General features: G+C 41.8%; 1 protein-coding gene across 1 annotated transcript in view; it reads right to left on the bottom strand.

The window, feature by feature from the left end:
- The window catches only part of DSCAM (DS cell adhesion molecule), a 441,807-nt gene extending 419,192 nt beyond the window's left edge, over nucleotides 1-22,615 (bottom strand). Inside the window, exon 1 of the mRNA XM_085208737.1 lies at nucleotides 21,916-22,615. Coding sequence (XP_085064863.1) covers nucleotides 21,916-21,958 — 43 coding nt within the window. The 5' untranslated portion in view covers nucleotides 21,959-22,615. The remainder of the gene's footprint in view (nucleotides 1-21,915) is intronic.
- Between the last annotated feature and the right edge of the window lie 2,179 nt (nucleotides 22,616-24,794).

Consider the following 24,794-nt stretch of genomic DNA (forward strand, 5'->3'; position numbering starts at 1 on the left):
AAAACAACAACAATGAAAAGGAGATAATACAATGCAATTCAGCACTTGATGAATCTCCTGTTGACTAAAAATCCCTATGCCTGGCAGTCAAAAAAGTTATTAACCTGCCAAATCACAGATGAAATTGGAGTATATTTTTTCCCTTAGTATTCTTTAAGCAGAACAATATTGAATATCCCATGTTCAAGTATTAGCAAAGGTTACTTGCCTTTGGAATATTGATTAGCACAGCCCTTGTGGGAATTATTTCAGTTTTCCAAAGCAAATTAAAGATCTGAAAAGCAATTCTCAACTTAACTTCAAATGTGGTTATTTAAAAATGGATGATTAACGCAATTACTGCCTGGCGCCAAGAGCACTGCTTTCCAGAGGCAGCCAGAGGAATTCACAGTTAATGCTGAAATCAGATTATCTTGAAAGAGCTCCCTTGATCCAGGGAAGAAAAAATAAAATTGATACCTGGGAGCTTATTTCTCACCTGAATAACACATTTCCTTTCAAACCACGAAGCATAGTACAGTCAGAAGTGTACATAGCTAGGGTGTTCTAGGTTTTTCAGACTGTTACACAGGGGCAATTTATTTACTTTCATCCTGTGTCATTTTCTTCCTTCACATCAAACGTTTCTGAACTGCCTATCAAACAATGCTATATAGCTTAAAATAAGCACTTCAGTGCCCTGCTTTCTTTAGTAACGATTAACCCAATAATAACTTATTTTTCCTTTTGGACTTCCATACAGCATCCAACAGCTATACGTGGATACATACACATGCATTACATCCCCGATCATACCTGCGCTTCTGGGGCAAAGCACTTATTAGCTGATGACGAACCACAACTCTTAAGACAAGCAAATTCCCTGGCATTGCATCTGAAGACATGCAGCAAAGCATCAGTTTTGAGCTCAAGTCTCTCCAAATTGTTATGCCTAGCCACCATAATACTATTCTTTGCCTCAGATGGAGCCATTAAAATCAAACACACTTTCAAAATCAATGCAGAAATATTTAAAGTGAAACTTTATGTCTATCGCTACTCAGTTTTAAAACACTAATACATACTTCTGCTAAAATAAGGATTTGATAACACTAGCAATACACATTTCAGAGGTAATTATTTTAGTCACATTTTTTTTTTTAACTATTGCAGGTTCTAAAAATGTACTACTTTTAAACCGTTACCAGATAGTACAAGTGATAATGAGCTGTAAATCCACAGAACTAAAACGTTGCTGGGAGCACTACTTATGACTTGTCAATCAGTATGTCTGAAAGTATATCAGTAGCCTATGAAGTTTATAGACATATATACAGACTGCACATTTTTTTTTCTTCAGCCACACAAATTAGATCGCAGACTATGAACACAAAACTGCTAAATCCGATATGCTTTTTCTTTAATATTTTTATAAAATGGTCATACAATGCCTTTTTTTTTGTTCTTGTTTGTATTTTGTTGGCTAAATGAAATGAAAGCTCACTTTTTTTCCTTTTCTGAAAAACAAAAAAAAAGAGCAGGCTGGCAATGAGAACCCTCAGTAGATACTATATAATGTAGCGTTTCATATTCCAACCAATATCTTAATTAAGCACATGCGTACTGGCAAATGCAACTAGTAGTGAGAACAAAACCAAGAAGATAGAGTCAAGATCAAGCAATTACTTGCAACCTGTAGTGGGGAATATAGGATGCTTTCTGCCAAACCAAATACTTCTAATAACGTTTATTACTTACAAAGATCTCAAGAACCTATAACATAGCTTCATCATGCTTTCTGTGTCCCTCACCATGATTTTTTTTATGTTAAGAACCAAATAACGTATCACTCACTCTGCACAGAAGAAATCTGAGCTTATGACAGTTTATCAGCAAAAATTCACATACAAATAGGACCTGGAAAGCACTTCCTGCTGCATGTATTGTTTCATTTAAAAAAGGAACAAAATGCACATGTAGAGGTTCTTTGCAGAAGCACTAACTCATTTCCTTCAGGTGTTACTATTTGCTACAGCACCAAAGACAAAGAAGTCTTGATTTTGCCCCAGTACTATGAGCTCATTAACTGTTTCTATGTTTATCTTATTCTGGAATAAATCTTAAAGTATCAGATAGACACACAAAAAGGTGTATACTGATCACTACCAACAGCTCATATCCAGCTCATACAAAGGAGCAGTATCAAGCCCAAATGGCTACCATGGAGGATGGTACATGGAGCACAAAAGAAAAGGCTGAAAAGACTCTTCTAGAAGCAGATTTCTCATGGTTCAGATCAAACTGGGAAAGGTCTGAGGGCTAATACAGCAACTTTTAGTCAACTCTAATAAATTTGCTAGTGTTTCATAAACAAAATGATTTGGGTACACTGGAAACAGAAAAGAGCACAAAAGGCATATTTTCACTATTTTGCTAATGCAACGCTATTGACATGATGTGTCCCTTGAGAACTTCAATTGCAGAAAGACACATTTGCTCATGCATTTGCATGCTGCGATCATGTACCCACAGCACAACGAATTAACCATCACTTTGCTGGGAGCTTTATATTTGTTGTAGCCTGTCATGACCAAAAGTCATTCATATAAGTGGATTTGTAGAAATACGTGTGTTCATTTTCAAATCGTGTGCCAGTCTTTGTTTTTAAGGTTTTACAAAATGATTTTTCTATGATATTTGCTCAAATAAGTTTATTCACTGGGGCTGCCAGTAAAGCGTAACGGTTCCCAGATATAAGATTTCTGGCCGATAAAATTAAATCACTCCAATTCTCTTTTCTGTGGAAATTTCATTGATCTGATCTGTGATCTCTTCCTTTGCCAGAAAGCATTTTTCTGAATATTCTTTCTAACCATTCTCCACACACACCAACCTGATGAAAGCATCTTAGAACTTGAAAGAAATATTGACTTTGTGGAAGCACGCTTATTTTGATTAAGTTAGTTTTTCCAAGAGGGAATATAAGTAAGTCACTCCAGGTGCTTGAATCCAAGCTTCTCTCTGGCAGAGAGAAAGTAACATTTCTTATTCACTTTTAATAATCTCTGAGGATGGATCGTCTTTGAATATTTACTCTCCTGGTGACTAGGGAAGTAGAGAAAGGAGAATTGGAGAAAAATAAGTTTAAGTGCAAGTAAATTGCTGTCCTAGCTTTCAAATGAACGTGTTGTGACTGGCAAGTGCTATGAGATGACACCAGATAATCCTGGGCCAGAGAGGGGAGGACAGCCCAAGGTGGTTGACTTTCCTTCCGAGGTACAAAACAGCTGTTGAAAGGTAAAGGCAAAAAGCACAAAATTTTAAATGACAACACCCTCCAACCAAGAAAATCTTTTCCATATGAGTGAGTATATAGTGTACGCAGTACACAATGTTTAAATTTATACATAGCTAAATAGAACTGATTCAGTAATTCCTCTTTGAAAATATAGCATATGGGTTATCCCGTGTTTTTGTTTTTGTTTTTTTTTCCTTGTCCCCAGGTAGTCTTATTTCTGCTCTGTTTAGTTGCTGTTTCTAAGCATTGCTAATTGCCATTCATGGTAAATGCAGTCAGCTGCTCATGGACCCAACTCCAAGACTTTGATGCAGGCTTTTTTGGAAAGGGAAAAAGGAAAGGGCAAATGGGAAAAATCCAGGTTTGTGTCATAAAACCACTTTCTGATTCTAGTGCCTATCCCTCACTTTCTCTCAATAGACAAAGCACAGTTGTTGTAAAAAAAAAAAAAAAAAAAAAAAAAAAAAAGAACTGAGACTCTTGCAAGGCAAGAGAAGTGTCTAGACAGTAAGACTGGACAGGACTCAAATTGCACATACTTCTTCCAGAGTAGGAACGTGCAGGAGTGGAATGCAGGAAGAAAAGTTGAAAACAAAAATCTGTGATGATTTAAGAAGTATACAGAAAATATTTTCACTGGCAAAAAAAAAATACTTGGAATAAGTCAATCAAGCTTTTAAAAAGTGTACATTCCAAGATTAAGTTCTAAAAGCTAAGAGCAAAACTGCATAAGAAAGTAGCTGTAAGCTTTACTAGCTTCTGATAAGCTTCTGCCCGGCTTCTTTCCCTCTGCAAGAGGGCAGTCAGCCACCCTAGACCACTGTTGACTGGTGATGCCTGTGACATGAGAAATCTTGCCTGTATACTGTTTTAGGGCCAAGGGAAGAACAACTTACTGTGTTGTTGGTTTGAGTCCCCAAAAGAGCTCACTGTGGGGTGGGCCAAAGGGCAGCAGCTCACATCATGCTGTACTCAGGCCTACATATGCCCACTTAAACATTGGTTACATCAATATTCACCAAGCTTGCCTGAAGCTACTTCTTGTATACATATGCAAAAAAGAACAAGATAAGGAGGCAAACTGATAATAAGCATACCACCACCCAAGCATAGCACATTTCTCAGTGTGCAATATGGGAGCAGCAGTTTCTGAAAAGAATAAGTTCTGAGCAGCCACCAATGCAAACAAGATACACAAGCAGGCTGGTGAGTGGGACAGAGTACCAAGAAGAAATCTATGGGTGGTGGTCTCCCTCCCCAGAGGCTTCAAGCGCTAAGACAAGGAAGAGGTTGCCCCTGCTCACAGCCTTGCTCCTCTTTCTCCTCCTCCCTTCCAGGTGCAACTGTACACACCCCTGACCACCAGACTATGGCACTGGCAAATATGAAGGGCAACCTAACCTGAACCTAACCTAGCATTAAATCAGCACACTGAGCTTTAATCAAACAAACCAGCCAAACCGAATCCATTGAGAAGGTCAGGAAGAAAAGCTTGGAGAATGAAAGAGAAGCAGTCAAGGAAGCGTGACTGCTTCCCAGAAAGGACAATACATATGTCAGGCAGAACACCAACAATCTGACAAATCTGCTAGAACTACAGGCTGTATCAGCATATCCTTGCAACAAAGAATAGAAATATTCAGTGCCATGTTTAAAAAGGAAAAGAAAGTTAATCAAGTTTCTGTGCCAGACTCAGAACTAACAGCGTAAGAATTAAATGCTCCTCAAGACAGATCCACCTTTATAATCCCTTAAAAAAAGCATTACTTATTTATTACATATTTATTATTTACTTATTATTTATTTAACTATTTGAAGGTGGGAAAACCAGGCAAAATACTGTCCAGTTACTTTCAAAGCAAAGCTCCATTTACTTAAGAAAACATTATATGCTAAAACAACAACAGCTATTGAGGAGCCATCCTTTTCACTGCTGTCAGATTTCATATGAAAGCATCACAGGAAAACATGATTTAAGCAGGGAGTACAAAGAAGAAAGTATATTTTTGTATTCTGTAGATTAGGAGAAATTACCTCTTCCTCATTACCTTAGATTTGCTTCTCCAATGCAAATCAGTACTGACCTCTACTGCTAGATTATCAGCATGTGAATTTGCCAGGGAAAGAGAGTAAGTACTACTCAGTCACACAGAGATGGCATTTTCAACAGAGTGTGCACGTTGCAGAATATGAACTGCTCTACACCTGGAAGGCAGAAGAGCTAAGAATATTTACAGTCACCCAAAGGCAGGTTTGCCAGTTGGGCATAGAAGGTATTCCCACCACAGATAATGAGGTGAGGTACAGACTATTTGGGAGTACCTCAATCTCCACAGCCATTCTGCCTGAATATTCTTGCCCTAATCTAAGATCGCTGTTACAAGGCTGATGTCTGTCTGATAAGGAAGATCACACAAAGGGCATTTTCCATAAAGAAAAAGAGCAGGCATACAACTAACGCACATGGAATACCTAGTGTGCCTTGCACACAGTTTAGCTTATTTTGCAGTAACATCCTCAGGTCACAAGCTTAAGTAGCTTACCCAAGGCTAGGCAGAGTCCAAGGACCTGTCCACATGGGGAAACGCAGGAAATGAATCTGAAATTAAACTTTAGAGAAGAATGAGCTAAGCAGCAACCTAAGCTAGCACTTTCATTTAGAATTAGAGCCTTAATTCAGCTTAGCCTAATTCTTTCAGTTCTAAAATGGGTATGTTGACACAAGCCCGCTTCCAGATCTATTTATCTGAATCGGTTGAAGGCATTACTGCCTCCAGCTACTCATCACTGCTTTCCAGATGGAGGTTTCTAACCCCACATGGCTATGACAGCAGAGTGATTCATGTACGTGGTCCTGCTTACAGACAACTGTATCAGCTGCAATTTAGAACAGGAGGTTTGCATTAATCTGTCCTGTTACAGGAAGCACTCACATAAACCACTACTCTAGGGGTAACCTGCAGCGGTTATTACACCTCCCAGCCAGGCAGCAGTAGGCATCCGTAGGTTGCAACTCCTTAAATCTGCACAGATGTTTACAGTGTGAACATCTGCCCACAGTCTGGTTGGGGGATGTAAGCAAGTGGGACAATTGCCTGAGATATGCATTTAACTATCCAAAGCAAAATCATGCATCAGAGAGCCAAGGGAGAGAGACAGATTAACAGGATAGGGCTGCTTGCAAAGAATGAGGCTGACATTATCAATTCATTGACAAGACATAGATATTCTTCAACTATAAACCTGACAAGATCTCAATATTCAGTCACTGCTACATGGCTGTGCATTTAAGACCATACGTAGTATGAGGCTGCTTTACCGCCTGTTATGGATACTCATTTATGCCATGTTGTTTCATAGTTGATAATACATTGTAATACGTTAGTCATCTCACAGGTAAAACTTTGCTAAACAGGCTGAAAGAAGTAAAATAAGATGTTATAGGATTGCTATGAATCCCTGACAGCTTTTAAGGCAAACAAAGGGAGAAAGAGAGAAAACATCCTTTACATCCCTATTCCCTTTCTCTACCTACCCACACCTGGGGTACAGCAAAGCCAAATCCCCCTAGACAAGTCTTGGCAACCTTATTTTCAATCTGTCTCATACTTCCCCTGAGGAAAACTGAGGAGAGGAAGAAAGGGAGGGAGGTTACACCACACAGTTGTTTTTTTTTTGCTTTTTTTTTTTTTTTTTTTGGTGGTGGTGATGGGTTTTTTCCACTGTAGAAAAGAAAAAAATTAAAAAATTAAATTTAGCATCCTTTTCCCAACTCAGCCACTGTTTTTCAGACAGCATCCTACCTCTGCAAAAATAGAGAAGTCAGTTAATACATCTAGATATATAATACCTATTTACATTTAATATTGCCCAGAGAGGTTGTGAATGCCCCATCCCTAGAAGTGTTCAAGGCCAGGTTGGATGGGACCCTGGGCAGCCTGATCTAGTATTAAATGTGGAGGTTTGGTGGCCCCACATGTGGCAGGGGGATTGGAGATTCATTGATCCTTGAGGTTCCTTCCAACCCTGGTCATTCTGTGATTCTGATTCTGTGATTCTGTGAAATTCCTCTGCTTCAAAAGTTGTTTTTTTCCTCTCCTAGTCGTGTGAAATAACCTAAAAACACAGGACCCCAAAGACAAAGAAAACAACATTGCTGCTAAGCATTTGCTTCGGAGAGGCACCAAGGTTACAAATTCTGTTCTACACCCTATTGGAGATTGTCTTGTACAGATGACACGTAAAAATAAACCTGGATGAAAAGGGAAGAGAAAGTAAGTTGCAGAAAGAAAAACAACCTTCTCTGCCAGTCTTTCTCTCTCTCACACACACACACGTTCCAATATGCTCTGCAGTGGAAAGAGACTTCTGGACCAACGTATATTTCAGCTTTAAAAGGGGAAGAATTATTTGAAGATAGGAGATTTAGCTGCATCACAGTTTTTGCCTTGGTAAATTGTGAATGAATCATGAGGTGCATATTTTAACAGAAAAACAGCTTGGATCCTTTTTTTTTTTTCTTTCTTTTTTTTTAACCATTAGAAATATTCAGTCCATCTAGCAGGAAACATACATGTTTCTCATCCTATTCAGTAGGAAACAAAAAGCCCATTCCTCTGTTTCCTAACGTCAAAGGGAACTTTTCTGCTTTTAAAATAGAAAACCCATTAGGTACGGGAAAAGGCAAGAGCTCCATATCACGCTGCAAACATGAACGTTTAAGCACAAGGCATTCAGGCGATGGAAATGCATTCAGAGCGTTTAGCGCACAGGATTAATCGAATTATAATTTAATCATCTGATCAAACACTAATTAGCATAATCACTTGAGGGGAAAAGCTGCTAGAGGAACAGACGAAGAAACACCTTGAGCACCCAGCACATTTTAATGACGAGAGATCATGCACAGATTTATTTTTTTCCTTCGAAAAACACAATGGAAATCGTGGTTTGCAGTGCTGAAGGAGCAGTTTAAGTACTCCTGGATCATACACGGTTCTCCAGCATGGAAGATGCTGAAGCTGAATCTGCAAACTATAGCTTATCCAGATGCAGCGAAGAGCTCTAACATCCCAAAAACACTCCACTGTCCTTTGCCGGATGAAGACTTGAGCATAAGCACACATTTTAGCCAACAGTGTTTCCATTATAATCATCCCTTGCTGTCTCCCCCAAGAGTTTCCCACATTAATGTTTAACTGTAGGTCACTTAGATGACCTTCGGAGATATGACAAAGTATTAATGTTCTTTTGCAAACCATGTTTGAAGTAATTAGACTAAACCAGCACTACTGGGCTTTTCGGCTGATGGCAGGGAAGAAACACGAAAAAAAAAAAAAGAGATATTAAGAGAACTGTTCTGCCTAATATTGTCTAGATTGTAAAAATCACATTGCCATTCAAAAACAAAAATTTGAGCAAACCAGAAAATTATCCTGATCTGTACCCAAACAATCAAGTGATGTTTTGTCTGAAGATTAAACAGAAAAAGAGATGCATGGGCAGAAGGAAGCCAGGAAGATTGTGTGGGAAGGAGGAAGGGAGGAAACAGAATGCTGGGGGAAAAAAAAAAAGATCTTAGGAGGTGTCTTTTGTTTGAATTTCTACATAAATTCAATCATTCTGTAAAATAACCTTTTATCTTTTCAAATAGATTTCTCTTCCAGATGCTAAAAATATTTAAACATGATGAACTGCAACGTTTGTAGATGAAATTGAACAAAAATTCCTTCAATATTATACGAGAAATCAAAATGATGAGCTGCTTACTTACATTTTAAAGATGCCAGATCATACAGGCTCAAGTATGAGCTAAATTAAATTGATTATACTGCTGTTACAAAGCTGTACTAATAACCCTTCAGCCTTCTAGGAATGACTGCACATCAATAACACAAGGTAACCAATTAAGGCACAGGGCCAGTTTGACCTAGGATTTCTCTGCACCAGGCACCTTGTTACATGCAATCAGTGTGCACAGCCCAGAAACTCTCACAAGTGTAGTATGCAGATTTCCACTGCAGGTGACATTTCCAAAAAAACAACCCAGAAGTGAAGAGACAGATCAACAGTATACCACTTTAAGACACTGTCATGCTTTTAATAAGAAATGTGACTGGTAGATGAATTAATAACAGGAAATAAATTCGTTTCTCACTAGCATAAAGGTAGAACAACCATCCTGCAAGCATTCCCACCTCAAAGAAAGAGATCATGTACCAGCATAACTGGACTCCATTTAATTAAAGTTACATTTTATTAAAAAATAAAAAATTTCATCATTTTAAAAATATCTTAAGCTGTTCTTCTGTTCTACTGTTTAGCTCTTCTACTACCTAGCATGTTTCTTTCTAATCCATAACTTAAAAGCAAAGCCAGGAGATTCTGCCTCACCTCACAAAAATGCGCAATATAACGAAATGGCAGGGGAGCAACATAGAGCTAGTAACAGTCTGAGACAGTGCCATGGTCAGAGATAGGATGGCACACAAGATAACCACCACCACCTACACTAGGGACACGGTTTAGCACTGGACTTCTAGCATAAGTAAATGCTTGGTCTTATCATAGAATCACCAAGGTTGGAAAAGACTTCAAGATCATCCAGTCCAACCATTTATCTCCCGCCAATATTTCCCCACTAAACCACATCCCTCAGTACAACATCTAAATGCCTCTTGAACACCTCCAGGGATGGCGACACCACCACCTCCCTGGCAGCCTGTTCCACTACCTAACCACTTATTCAGAGAAGAAATTTTTCCTAACATCCAAACGAATCTCTCCTGATGCAACTTGAGGCCATTCCCTCTTGTTCTATCACTAGTTACGCAGGAGAAGAAGCTGACCCCCACCTCACCAGTAACGCCTCCTCTGAGCCTCCTCTTCCCCAAATTGAACAATCCCAGTTCCCTCAGCTCCAGGCTTGTGCTCCACACCCTTCACCAGCTTCGTTGCCCTTCTCTGGACACACTCCAGGGCCTCTTTTATTGAGGAGCCCAAAACTGAACACAGCACTTGAGGTGTGGCCTCATCAGTGCTGACAACAGAGGAACAATCACCTCCCTGCTCCTATTTCTGATACAAACCAGGATGCTGTTGGCTTTCTGGGCCTCCTGGGCACACTGCTGACTCACATTCACCTAAGCACTGACCAACACCCTCAGATCCATTCTTTCTATAGAGACTTCCAGCAACTCTACCCCAAGTGCTGACTGGAGCCTTGGCTTGTTGTGGCCAAAGTCCAGGATCCGGCACTTGATCTTGTTGAACTTCATCCTATTGGTTTCAGGACAGCAATCCAGTTCAGATGCCTCTGTAGGGCATTCCTACCCCATGGAAGATGAACATTTCCTGCCAACTTGGTGTTGCCTGCAAACTTACTGAGGGTGCTCTCAATGCCCTCATTCAGGCCATCAATAAAGATATTAAACAGGACAGGCCCCAGTACCGACCCCTGGGGAACACCACTCATAACCTGTCACCAGTTAGATTTAACTCCACTCACCACCACTCTCCGGGTCCTCCAGAACAGTTCTTTACCCAGCAGAGTGTACCTGTTCAAGGCATGGTCTGTGAGCTTTTCTAGAATACTGTGGGAGACAATGCCAAAGGCTTTGCTGAATTCTAGGTAGACTACATAAGCAGTCTTGATGAACTCACCAACATAATTGATTTTGTGATCCCCCAAACGCCTTTCTAAACTTCTCTGGGAGGGCAATGGTCCTGAGCCAAGTGGCAGCAAGCTCTGATCATATCAGCAGAATAGCTCCCCATTTCTTCCATTTTCTAATCTTATGAGAGCAGCAGTTCTGTGCCATGTCATAATTCTTTCAATCTCCACTAGCTAGCTATTTTATATGTACTAATTATTTTCAATGAAATTCTCTCAGTACAAGGCCAAATGCACTGGCCTTCAGAAATGTCAGAGCTTAGGTAGTCAGACAACTTTAATCCCCTTCTCCAACGTGTGTTCAAATCAAGGACTGAAAGCAACGGAGATAATATGGGGAAAGAGTAACTGCACTATGTAGAGGTAAAACATGCCAATATATAAAATATAAACACTATGTAATGATCGAAACTTCTCAAGACTTCTCAAAAGTAAACAGTAGACAGCTACTATTATGGAGCTGGAAAAAAAATATCATTAGCTCCCTTTGTAATTAGTAAAACTCAGCGTTTTTCTGTTCTACAGAAACATATTTTGAAATGCAGTAAGAATGCTGTAATTACTTTTATCCACTAGGACTAACTTTTGAACATAATGTGCACTGAACTGCTATGGCTACAGTGCCTTCAGATGGGCCTTTCTTTTCCTCTGCACTGCCTTCACATTTGAATCATAAAATCACACAATAGCTTAAGGTTGGAAGGGACCTCAAAGCCCACCCACCCAAACCCTGCCGTGGGCAGGGCTGCCCCCCGATCCAGCCCAGGCTGCCCAGGGCCCCATCCAACCTGGCCTTGAGTGCCTCTGGGGATAGGGCACCACAGCTTCTCTGGGCAGCTGTACCAGCACCTTACCACACTTTCTCAGTGAAAGATTTTCCCCTGACATCTAATCTAAATCTCCCCTGTTTTAGTTTAAAATCATTTCCCCTTGTCCTATCACTATCTACTCATGATACAAGTTGATTTCCCTCTTGTTTATAAGCTCACTTTAAATAGTGGAAGGCTGCAACGAAGTCTCCCTGAAGCCTTCTCTTTTCCAGGCTCAACAAGCCCAGCTCTCTCTGCCTTTCTTCCTAAGAGAGGTGCTCCAGCCCTCTGAGCATCTTTGTGGTCTCCTCTAGATCCACTCCAATAACTCCAGATCTTTCTTATGCTGGGGGGCCCAGGCCTGGACTCAGTATTCCAGATGAGCCACACAAGGGTACAGCAGAGGGCTAGCTATCAGTCACTAGCCTCTCCCCTTATCACTAGTAAAGCAAACTCATCTTGAATGCGTGAGGCACTTTTGTACAATCAATGAATATACAGATGATATAGTATATTTGAGAGCTTGGCTTATGTAATTATTATACTAGAAAAGGACACTCACCCTATCCTGTGCTTGCACAATAGACTCCAGCGGAGTAGATCTCCAGAAGAGATCCTTCCCCACTGGTAGTCAGCTCTTAAATGGGTCTAGGAGAGGTGGAGCCAGGCTCCACCCTTTCGTGCAGCACAGGTGAATTGCCTTCACCTATGCTCTCGTGGCTGCCTCATTGCTCGTCTCGGGTGACTAATCAGAGGTTCAGGCCTTGATTCAGCAGTCCCCATACACACCTTATGAATGCATTTACCACTTTACCATCTCTCTCCAAAGTTGCACTGCTCTATATTAACACACGAACTGAAGGTGAAAATCAGGGAAGAAAAAAATGAGTTTGGTCAGGATTTTACTACAGACTAGGATAGATGGCAAAAGGCTAAAAGACAAGGCCGTAGGAAAGCAAACAAACAACAAAAAATCCTCATTCCCTACTTCAGGCTGTGATCCCACCATATCTGTGAGGTTATCCTCTGTATGCAGTGACCACCAAGACCCTGCAGCTTAGGAGGGCCCAAGGAGCAGGGCCTGTGCCTGGGCACACATGCTGAGCAGTCCCCCTTGTGCTAAATCTGCTTGTTGTGGCCTCCTCCAGTGAAACAGCAAATCACAACTGCCAGAGCTCCTCTGAAAGTCTGACAGCTCAGCTTCTTTTTTTGAGGATTAATTATCTCCCTCCTGCCCAATAAAGCAGCTCAGCTCCTCTCTCCTTTGCTCAGATGGACTCACACCTCCTGCCTTACAGCTGTACTGACATTCACAGGATTGCTTTTTGTCCTTGATCTCCCTCACTTCTTCAAATCCATCTGTTGTCTCATCTGATAAATTTTTAGGGACACAGGAATATTTTCACTATCCAAATAAATACAAATAACTGCAAAGATAATGAGGGAGAAAGGACTGTTGGCCTCACATTAAGCCTAAATCACAGCTGAAACAACATGAGCAGATACAAACTGTAGAAAAACCTAGGTACAGGTAGGTGGAGGGCACAAAGGCAGACCTATGTGGAGCACCTGTTTCCTCCCTAGCAAAGACCAGGAGCCAGGATGGGTCATGGGGTTCAGCACTGGGGAGACCAAAGGCCACAAGCTATAGAGTACCATACCCACAGCTTTTGCTTGCAAGGGAGCAGGATCAGTGCGCCTTCCCCACTGCAGACCATGAAGTACAGAGACTTCAAAGCCGCTCACAATAAGGAGCCCAGCTCAGAGTTGGCTTGTAGACGCTGTTCTCCTGCTGTTCGGGGGTTCAGGCTTTAAGTGCCTTTCCTCTTCTCATCATACCTCTTTCAATGCTGTCTAGATCTCTATGCAGTCCAAAGCTCTCCTTTTTCCCTTTCTCATCCTAGCCACCAAAAATCCTGTTCAGACCCTTTTCCTTACCTCCCCCTTAAGAATCCATTTTTCATTTTTTATTTATTTATGTATACACACATACAAAGCCAAAACAAAAAAGCTCCAGCCACATCTGATATCACAGTATAACGTAGCAAGCACTTCTCATCACCCAAGTCCCACAGTGAATTGAGCCTTATTTTCTTCACTTCCCTTTCCACCTTGCAATGGTAAATATCTGCTTTCTAGAATGCCTACACAAAGCAGTTGTCCGAAACACTGTCAGAGTTGAGGAGAAACCTTTGACAGTCACACAACAGAAATAGGAAGAAAGGTACAAAAGGAAGCTTCCAAAATATGTACAGCTGAAAGCATGAACTAGTATAATATAGATCGTTACTCTAGACTTCTAGGATCACTGTATTATGCCAAAAGCTTTATCAACGTGTCTAGGCAATACGGACTTCTGTGAGAGTCTTACAAGCTAACTACTTCATACCATGACATAGTAATGTCTGTCTGCACGCTTTTCAACTGCAGTTGCAATCTAAACTACGGTTCACTTCTCTTTTCCAGAATGCATGAACTGTTTTTTTTTTTTACTGCTCTGCAGAAAAGCAACCTAGTGAGAGGAAAAGAGTAGGGTCACCTGTAGAATGTGCTGTCATGTAAAACGTTCTGGATGGTGAACACACTAAACCTTTCTGTTAAAACTGAAATCTAGAGCCTTGTTTTTGTGAATGACACCTTTTCCACCAAAATCCCACTCAAGGGACATCAGAATCAGTTTTTCATAAGAAAAAAGATTTTGTCAAGGACTTCCTCTGCCCTTAGGTCAAGACAGAAGGTAGTCTAACAGCCTGCCACACATCCATTTCTTAGTTTTCAAAAGACTGACTTTATGCATTCAGGAGGTTTTTTTTGCCCAAATCAGGGCCCAAATCCCAAATATCAACTGCTACACTGAAAATCCGAAGGACTTCCTTTATGCTTTCAGTTTCGCTTAAAAAATATATATATATTTCTGGTGAACTAAACAATCATGCAAGTGGGTCTAGCAAAAGCCAGAGCTTGCATTTTGTCATCTCCTTCCTGTGATCTGGAAAAAAAAGAAAGTGATCAAGCAGCATTTAATTGCATTCAGATCCTACCACATGATTCTTTCAGTCCGGCACACACTTTAACAACATCTGGCTTCCTCCAAGCCTGTGCATTTCACTATCCCATCTAGCCTTCCCTGCCGGGTTAAACAAGATCTGTATGTGAAAGTCTTGTATTTAGTAATTGAACTCCATACTACTAAATCTCTCAGAGACTGAACAACACATTATCACAAAAGTGTTTTGGAAGAGCAGAACTGAAAATATGCAAAAGTAAACCCTTTCTTCCAAGACAACTTTCAGCAAATCATTTAATTCTCTGGCACCTATAAAGTGGGACCACTCAAAAATGGAGGAGGCAAACACCTTAGTGTGCAGGTTTAGCATAAGTGACTGCCTGACAAAACCATATGCATGAATTTCATGCAAATAGATTTTTATACAAACAGAGCAGCCCTATGATCTTATCTACAAGATCACTGTGAGTAGATTATATAGATAAATGACTATTTGAAGCCACTGTGCAGCATAATTATATTCCAGTTGTACTGAAAGATGTGTGGTCCTTTCAGGATCATGTTTCTGACATTCTTAAGAAATTAGATGGCTCCTGAAAACTTTCTCAAAAAGTTACTTCAGATGACAGGAGGTTACTGAGAATAATTTTTTAGTCTAGTACAAATAGAAATCTTAAGCCATAAATCTTCTGCATGGGATTACCATGTGATTAATTAGAAGAAAATAGCATACTTAGACAGTAGAACAAGTGCCAGAAATTTCATACACAGTAGCTTTTAAGCAATTACAAACAATATATAAATATAGATATCAGAAGGAACTGTATTCCCAACATACCAGATCCCCATAAGCAGAATGGCTGGTATTTTGCTCTACAGTGGCATGGCTTTGAATATTAATCTGTTAAACAGTTTCTCAGGTGAGACACTTTCATTTCCTCATCCACGCCCTTGCATCTGCTGCACTGACATGCACCAGGATGCTATTTTCAGACAGGCTCTTGGGCCATGCCTTGGCCTACACAGTTTCCATCCTTCTGGAAGGTTCAGTAGGGGCACATCAGCAATGCAGCTTGGGTTACCAGGCTGCTCCCTCCCTCCATTACCAGTGAGATCCAGGGAGCTGGTGTTTAGTATGGAGGTGACTCTCTTTCTCAAAGCCTTTGCATTATAAAATTTCTTTCTATAAATAAGATTGCTGGCTCACTCCTAAATCTTACTCCCTGCCTTCTAAGTAAAAATAGCTTGAACAGGGAGAAGAACAGGAAGTCTTGTTAATCTCTGTCATCCTGTCTGTCCATTCATTTACCTTTCTTCCCTTCCTCAATATACATCATCATATCTGTTGCTCACTCCATTATGTTAAATGTATATTAGTGAACTCTAGTTTTTCTGATGAGTATTCCAGCCCACTTCCTCCACACCCACTGCCCACATCCCTCAGTGTCACATCCACACGGCTCTTGAACACCTCCAGAGACGGTTACTGCACCACCTCCCTGGGCAGCCTGTGCCACTGCATCACCTCTCTTGCTAAGAAGAAATTGCTAAGAAGAAATGTTTCCTAATATTCATCCTGAATCCATGGTTTGTTCTTAAAGAGGTTCTCTTCAGCATTCTGGAATACTGTGTTTTGATAGATTTTTATAAAATATATCTTATGTCTTTTGTGTGTTGTTTTTTTAAATATAGTTGTTTAAAGAAATGCGCATGAAGACTGATAAGGTTCTTCTGAATAATAACAAAGTTGTTTGAAATTTTAATTTCATTGATTTCATAACAAGTTAAAAGAAAAGGAAGTGCTGCTTAAAAAGGATTGTGAAATATCTCAAACTATATTGTGAAACAAGTAATTTAACTGCATACACCTACACATTCACCTTGAAATAATTGAGTATTCTGATCTAAAGCCCTGCACTGCTTAAATGGATTTTTAAAATATTTTTCATTTCAGTGACTCAAAAGAAATAATTTAAAAAAAAAAATCCAATAATTGTACCTTAGAATAATCAAGGTGAATGTAACGATTTTTTTTTTTTTCTGCCATCTCTAGTCCTTAAAGTGGAAGTTGGAATTCGTGCATTCCCCAGTGTGAAATTTGAAAAAGCCCTAGGCTGACAGACTGAGCCATAGTGTGCTCCGATTGAAATCAAAGGCTGAATGAGCGGTACATTTGAAGAGGCCCTGATTCTACACATTAACTAGAACAAACTGAAGGGAAGAGAAACAGCTCTAACCTATCTGGTTTGCTCCTCGATTCAGTTCTCAAACTCACTCACTCCCTCCCCCAAGGACATTTAGTTTCATAGCTTTTTGCTTGTTATCTTTTCAATGTTTATTGAATAGGCAAAGGAGATTATTTTCACACTCCAACCATCACTGCCCCTGAGAAAACAGCATATTCATGAGGACACTGATCCAGGCAGAGACACAAAAAGTTAAGGTCCAACCTGAGCACAGCTGCTGCTGTAATCAGAGCCTCGCACAAACTCATGTGCTGGAGGAACTTTCCGGATCAGCAGCTCATTAAAACCCACAAGATAATCTCATTTAATGGTATATTATATGACAAAAGTTTACTTCTGAGGACAAACAAAAACTGAAACCAGTTTGCAAACTTTTCTGGATGTAGCATCACCGAAGCAACGCCGCTGAAATCAGCAAGAAAGGAAAACAGTGCAGAGCTGCGAGTTGTTTAACAGGGTTTATGGTTTTGTGTTTTATCACTTGGAGAAATAAATTTAAACTGTTACCAAGAATACTTACACTGTCACACACATCTGCTATTCAGTCCCCATGGAAAGGAGGCGCAGCATCCACGAGTTAAAAGTTCGGTGAGCACTTGCAAAAAAAAAAATCAAATAAAAATAGAAAAATAAAAAAACGATGCAGACAAAACCCCTCCTCTGGGCACGGTGCGCTTGCAGCGCTTGTCAGAAACGCTGCCAGACTCGTGTGGTTTGCTGCCCACTAGTGTTGTGCGGCTGCTCACTAGCGCCGGCTGGCACCGTTCGGCACAGCGCTCCCCACAGCCCGACTCCATTTCTCCCTGGGAACAGCCTGGGCCGAAGGGGAAGAAAAGCTTATTTTGAAATGGAAGTAGAGATCTCCAATGCACTCCGATTTCTCAACTACCGCAGATATCTCTATGTGGCATCGGTGATGAATTAACAGCTGTTCGTAGCTGGGGTTCCACCGGGTTGCAAACACAATCAGCTTTGCTGTGCCATCCACGAACATACAGTGAGCTCAGTGCTCTCTGCACCTGCAGTGACATTTCTCCTCATTTGAGGTGAAGGTTTGGCTATGCGGTTCCACATAAGCTATGCACATAGCACAGCATGTTTCTACAAGGGCTTGAGAGACTATTTGCTCTTTTCCTTAAATGTTTCTTTTCTGACGCCGAGTCACCATTTTCTTTGGAGAGTGCCACTGGCATCTCGCTGCCCTCCCTGCTCCTCCTCCAGCTAACCCTGCTCCCAGCTCTGTGCTGAGCTCCTTTCTTTGTGCTCTGCTGCACTATGAAAGCTCGTATGGCTGGGCACAGTGGGGGAAAAGGGACGCGTACGCTTTGGACTTAAAGATTCAAACAGAACATTGCTTAAGGAGGAATTTATTTTTCGTACTATCCGTACTGCATTGAGCATCTCTTGATGCTCCCTTCATTTCGGCAGAACAGCACCAAGCACTCAGCACACGAGAAACACAGCCAGAGAGAAGCCTGCAAACAGGTACAGCACACCTGTGCCAAGAATTAAACCCTGCTGAATGATACTCATTTTGGAGCAGGACACCCTAATTCTGAGCTAACTTTATCACAGTAATTACAGTCAGGAGATTTGAAGGAGACTGCTCTCCTCTCCTGCTCTCCCCTCTGACCAGCGAAATGCCCTCTTCCTGGCTGTGACTGGGCTACAGCAGACCTTCTCCACCAGTGCTGTTTAATGGATGCACGTGCCCCTGGAACACGGAGGTGCAGAAACACGGAAGGCAGCACAGGTACAGCAATCCTGAAGGTAACTCCAGGTACTGCTCAGGCTTGTAGCTGAGCATGACTCAGGTTTTCCAAGTGGTGAATTCAGCTGCACAGCTCCCACTGATGCCTGTATCGCCCCATGCACACACCAAGGCTGCAATGCATTTCTGGTTAACAGTACCTGTTTACCTGTATTTTAAGAAATGCGCAGCTCTGACCATCTGAAGCCTTTATAAAATCGAAGAATTTTAACAGGGTATTTGGGAAGGTTTTGTCTCAGGTTCCAGAAATACTAATTGGATGTAACAGCATGTCAGTGTTTTATTGTCCCCAGAAGGAAGCTGCTTTACAGACATGAAGCCTACCCAGTAACACCATTCATATCTAATTTGACAAAATGCATTGTGCTGAGTGACTGCAGGGAAATATGGGGGCCAAGCTTGCTATTGTTATTCAGAGAGTTTCCATTATCTTCAGTGGAAACACAGCCCGAGATGACAACTACAGGGTTAAACCTATAATGTGTGAATTTATTTTTTAAGCTATCTCTCAGTTCAGAAGGGGGGAAGGAAAAAAAAAACAGACAAAAAAGAAAAACAGAATACAAACATGAAAAATACAACATTTTTAAATTAAAGTAAGAATGAGATGTGACACGGTTGAAAACCAAGCATACATGTTCCTGTGCTTCAAGCTAACATAGCATGGCTTTATAAGGAGTTCAGAAAAGGCAATGGTAGAAGCTTCAATAGTACCTTCCTCCCCCCTCAACCCCAACACTAAGATATAGTCATAAAAGAACACAGCCTCTCACACAATGGACTCCAGATAACCAATATAGATAGAATAATGAAAATAAATATATATGTGACATTTCTATTTATATACGCAGTCATTTCCTTCAAAGAGATACATATCTGATATGACACTGCATTAAAACCTGAAGTCCTTTAAAAATACTGCTCTCTGACTCGTGACTCTGATCCGGTAGTTTAAATTAAATAATACTGAACCACTTGGCTTTGTTTATTAGCAGCACTTAACATGAAGGTAGGCGCCATTTTCAAAATTTGCCTTTAGAAAGGTCCTGAATACATACACATTTTGACATCAGGAATGATGTCAAAACAAAAACACTCAAGTTTGCAAAGGATCGCTGACCCATGCATTAAGTATTCTGTTTTTATCTTAAAAGGCCATCATACAGCAAGGATTTTATTTTAGTAACCTGGGTCCACAAGCATGTAAACGTTGCCGTGTGGCACTACAGAATCTATGCAGATGGACGGATCATTTACATTTTGTACTGCTGGAAACAGAAAAATACTTGGAATGCAAATTTGTGTCCGCCTTTGGTCCAAAAACACAAGGATACTGAAAGTGAAATTGCTATTGACTTCATAAATTAGGAGTAAGTGAGAGCAATTTTCATACCACTTCAACCTTACAAAGCAAAAATCATTCTGATTTTCAAAACCTTTTGAGTGAGAGGAGGACTGCCTAACTTAGAACGTGTAATTTATAGCATCAGTACAGCAGACATAAAAACATATGCCTCTTCTTTCTGAAAAAAAAAAAAAAAAAAAGAAAAAAAAAAAGAATGTAAGATTTCTGGACGCCGGGTTCCTTTCTATGCAAATTGAGGTTTAACAGAAAGGCACTGACAAAAGAATACACTTTTGGACTGATTCTGTCTCACTAATAGCAGACCTCTCCCTCTGAGGTATCTGCCTCAAAAGGACAGATGAGAGAGAGAAAGGATGGAGTGCTGCCTGATGACAACAAATAAATAACTGCAATTAAATAAATAACCTCTTAACATCAGAACTTGTTGCAGTCGTCTCACTATGAGATGAAATGCCAAAAAAAAAAAAATAATAATAATAAAGCTTAAAATTTGGGGATTTTCAATCATTTTGCATTCGGCAGTACTCGGAACATGAGAATATTTTAAGATAGCCGCAAACACATGCTTAAGATTCACCTCCTGATTTATGACCTATCCAGCTAGCTGCGCTGGACTGGCCATGCCTGTCAATGCATTTTCTCATCCAGCGTATACTTAAGGAGATGTGAAGGCACCCTCAGCCACCATCCATTCTTCACCTTCTGCCACAGGCTCAATTATTCGTACCTTTCAGGATAACCTTACATTTTTGCCCTGTGCTTCTCTCCCATCCATTCAATACAAGAAACATTTTCCCCTCGCACCTGCTTTGCCTATTTTAGAAACGGTGTGTTTAATCTTTCTGTTTTAACTGTCAGGATGTTATGTGTTGCAGGCAATACTATGTGCTCAAATCTGAGAAGTAGGCAATGGAATGGAATAGCAGGAATCACGCACTATGACATAACTGGTTTTCTATCCCTAAAACTGCACTGCTAACATATATCTTAATAAAAGTTATGCAATTTAAACACATTTTCCCACAGCAGCTTTCAGGCACACATACCCAAGCATTCCAAAAGACGCCCATCCGCTATTTAAAAGATAAAACCCAGAAGCTACATAAAATGTTTGTCAAGCAGCCTGCAGAACGAAGAGAAAATAAACAGGTCAGGTTTACCCTTCTTATGTCTCCCTTCCAATTTCCCCCCGCTAACTTTATAATTGACTCTCTTCAACATTTGCAGATGATGTCATGCTTAGCCGTGCATATTTTTACATAAGTGAGCAAGGGAAAAAAAAAAAAAAAAAAAAAAAACTACCACTGAGCAAGTAGCGAAATGTTGAAAAGGAAATCATTCAGAAGTCTCAAATTTCAATAAAGAAGAAAAAGAAACGGTCAGGCGAAAGCACGGGAGGACGAAACACCGAACGTCAAAGGCAGAAATCTCTCGGTGCGAACGCTCAGGATGCGATTCCTCCCACCGGTCTCCGCGCACTCGGACGGACTGACGCGGCACTTAGCGAAATTCCGCACTTTTCCAGGAGGAAGGGCAGCCCGAGCGCTCCGTCCCCGCCCGGCAGCCCCGGTTCGTGCCGCAGGAGGCAGCGCGGCGGCGCGGGTCGGCTCGGGGCTGCCCCTCCGCGAGGTGAGCGACTTTCAATGACCGCCGCGCGGCTTCGCCCTCCTCCCGCCGGCACGGACAGCACAAAAGGCGTAACCGCGACCCGCTCCCCTCCCCGGCCGCCAGGAAGGCAGGGAGCCCCGCGGTGCCGGCAGCGCTCACCGTGCGAGATGCTGTGGAGCAAGGCGACGGCCAACATCCACATGCCCCCGCCGCTCCCCCTCGCCCGCCGCGCCCACGGCCGGGCCGGAGCCGCCAGGCAGCGCGCACCGGGTCCGGCCGCCTGGGCCGGGGGCTGCTGGCAGCCTGCGGGGCCGCCGGTCCGCGCAGCGAGCGCTCAGCCCCGCCTGCAGCCCCGCGGCTCCGCCGACGCTCGCCGCCCGGCTCTCGGGCGGGGGAAGAGGCGGCCGGCGGCGGGGGCGGGCGGCGGGGGCGCGGCGCCCAGGTGCGTCCTCGGCGCGGGGAGACGCCCGCGGGGCCGCGCAGGCAGGGCCACAGGTGAGCGGCTCCTCCGGCGCCGGCACGGGAGCATCCCCGGCGGCGGCCGGCCCCGAGCCCCCAGCCCCGAGCCCGCGGCCGGCCGGCTCCTCACGCAGCGCCCGTCGGCCCGGCGGCAGGCGGGCGGGTGGCCGGGCACATCGCTCCTCTGCTCTGCTCTCCTCTGCTTTCCTCTGCTGTGCTCTGCTCTTCTCTGCTTTGCTCTCCTCGCTGCTAAGCTCCCCTGCTCCCCTTCAGTGGCAAAGCCAGCCCCGCTCGCTCCCTGCCCTCTGCAGTCTTAAAGCAGCACCAAGTCTCCGCGGTGGAAAAAAAAAAACCAAGACCAATAGAAGAACGCAGCGGAAGATCCTGCTTTTCAATAGTTGGCTGAACTGCGGCCGTTTGGCATCAGCTGAGTTGTATGTGACTAATGTGGTGACACGTCGGGTGGGGGGGACCGGAGGAGGGGGCCCTTCTGGAAGGTCAAAGCCCTGACAAGCGAGCACAGCCGGGGATGGACTAGGAGTCTGCAAAACCGAGAGGAGGAAAAACATCGACACTGCCCACTGCTTTCACAGCCCCTGATACAGTTCAGCCATTCATGTGTTTCTTTTTCTGTGGTAACAAATTCTTCCCCCCTGTAGAGAAATTGTAATTTACTCTTTCTCTACCCAAAGCATTTTCTGCATCTATTCTTTCTTTCATGATGTAAAGGCTAGTCTAACAAGGATAAGGGGAAAAAAAAAAAAGTGAAAATATATTAAATGAAGACAGCTGGAAAAAAAAAAAGATCAATATACTGAAATACATTACAGCATTAGGGTTACTCTGAGCTAAAGCCATAAGATGGAAAGCAAACACAGTAAAGCCCTAAAGCATCTCAACCCACAGAACCCCCATGCAGTACCAAGCAGGATAACCTCCCATTTAGGGGTCTTTGTAGGACATCACAGTATTATAGGGGTTGGTAATAGACCTCTAGAGATCATGGAGTCCAACCCTCAACATCATTAATTTAAAAATACATAAACAAACAAACATTATGTAGAAGCAGAGGTAGCCATCCTTACAACATTCAATCTTATTTCTCCACAACGCAACCCAAGAATGGATGCCCCTCCATAACGCATTGGGTGAACATAAGCAGAGAGCTCAGCAAGACAGCCTGATAGGAAGGAAAATCAGCCTAGAGCCATTTCTAAAGAGATAATAGAACTGACCAAAATGCCCTTGCAAAGCCCCATATAAGCCCTTCATTCTAATTCTTGAGAAAACCAAAGTCATAACTGAAACATGGCGAATTCCATCACGGATGTGCCCTGCACCACATCTTGACTGGGATGTCAGCTAGAAGGCACTGAAGCCCCAAAGTCAGAGAGATGAGACCATCGCTAGGCATGGAGAGCTGCTTGTAGTTGCCCTCTAGGCAAAAATGTAACCAGGAAAGTCATTCAGTGAGAAAGAATAGCTGATGCTGCTAGGAAAACATTTAATAAATACATAAAAATAAAAGAAAAATAAAGTACAAATGTATTGAGGAAAGGAGGAAATAAAAAAAAAAAAAAGAGGATGTTTACTTTTACCAAAAGTGAAGTTGTTAAAAATGACAATTATTTTAATCTCTTTGCTTAGAAGAGAGCTAGTGAGAAGCAGAAATGCCTAAGTATTCATCTGAGAGTATTTTGGAGAAGTTCTTGCAGCTCTTTCAGAATTGCTTTGTTTTCCATTTTGAAGCCCAACAAGCTTTGGGCTTAAGAGATGCAATGTTATATCACATAGAATAAATATACCTTCTTATACCTTTCTACCTCCTTTTCTCATCTGCCTTACTCTGGAAGCCTTTGATAAACTTCAGTTTGATTTCAGGAATTCTAAGTGAATTTCATTATATTTAATATAATGTTTCAATATATTTAAAGCACTAACAGCAGACAAGGAAAGCCTAATTGGTTCTTTCGTAGTTCTGAAAGGCAAGAAACCAACTTTCAGTGGGTATAGGACCTTTTTTTCTTTTTTTTTTTTTCTTTTTTTTTTTTTTAAACCGCCAGCCAGCCAGCCAACTACACAGTACATTCATACGTAGCTCTGAGCTAGATTTAAGGAAGGGAAGGTTGGACACACTATGGCATGAAAGCAGAGTTCACTAGTCCTGCTACTCAGCAAATAACTTGACAGAAAACAAAACAAAATTAAGCAATCTGTCCAAGTGGAGAAATGGGACTACATGATAACTTCCACTCAGAGTACATGCAGTCAGTCAGAATACCATCTTTCAAGTCCGAAAAATCAAGGATGACCCAGCTTCAATTGCAAACAGGGTTACTCAAGATCATCAGCTCAAGAGAATCCTTTCTATAGTTTTCTATCTGAATAGAACGGGAGATATGATCCAGATTAGGTGGATGGAAATTACTGAGTTCTTCCCAAAACAAATTCAAATAATTTTCCAGCAAGATAACTCATTTAGAATTTGCACGTAATTGTATCTTCTCTGGGAAAATAATAATAATCCCATGCAATTACAGTTGTAACTGCAATTAAGGACCAAAAACCTTACATCAGCC

This window comes from Meleagris gallopavo, chromosome 1, assembly GCF_905368555.1.
Source record: "Meleagris gallopavo chromosome 1, MGAL_WU_HG_1.1, whole genome shotgun sequence".
Taxonomy (NCBI): Eukaryota; Metazoa; Chordata; class Aves; order Galliformes; family Phasianidae; genus Meleagris; species Meleagris gallopavo.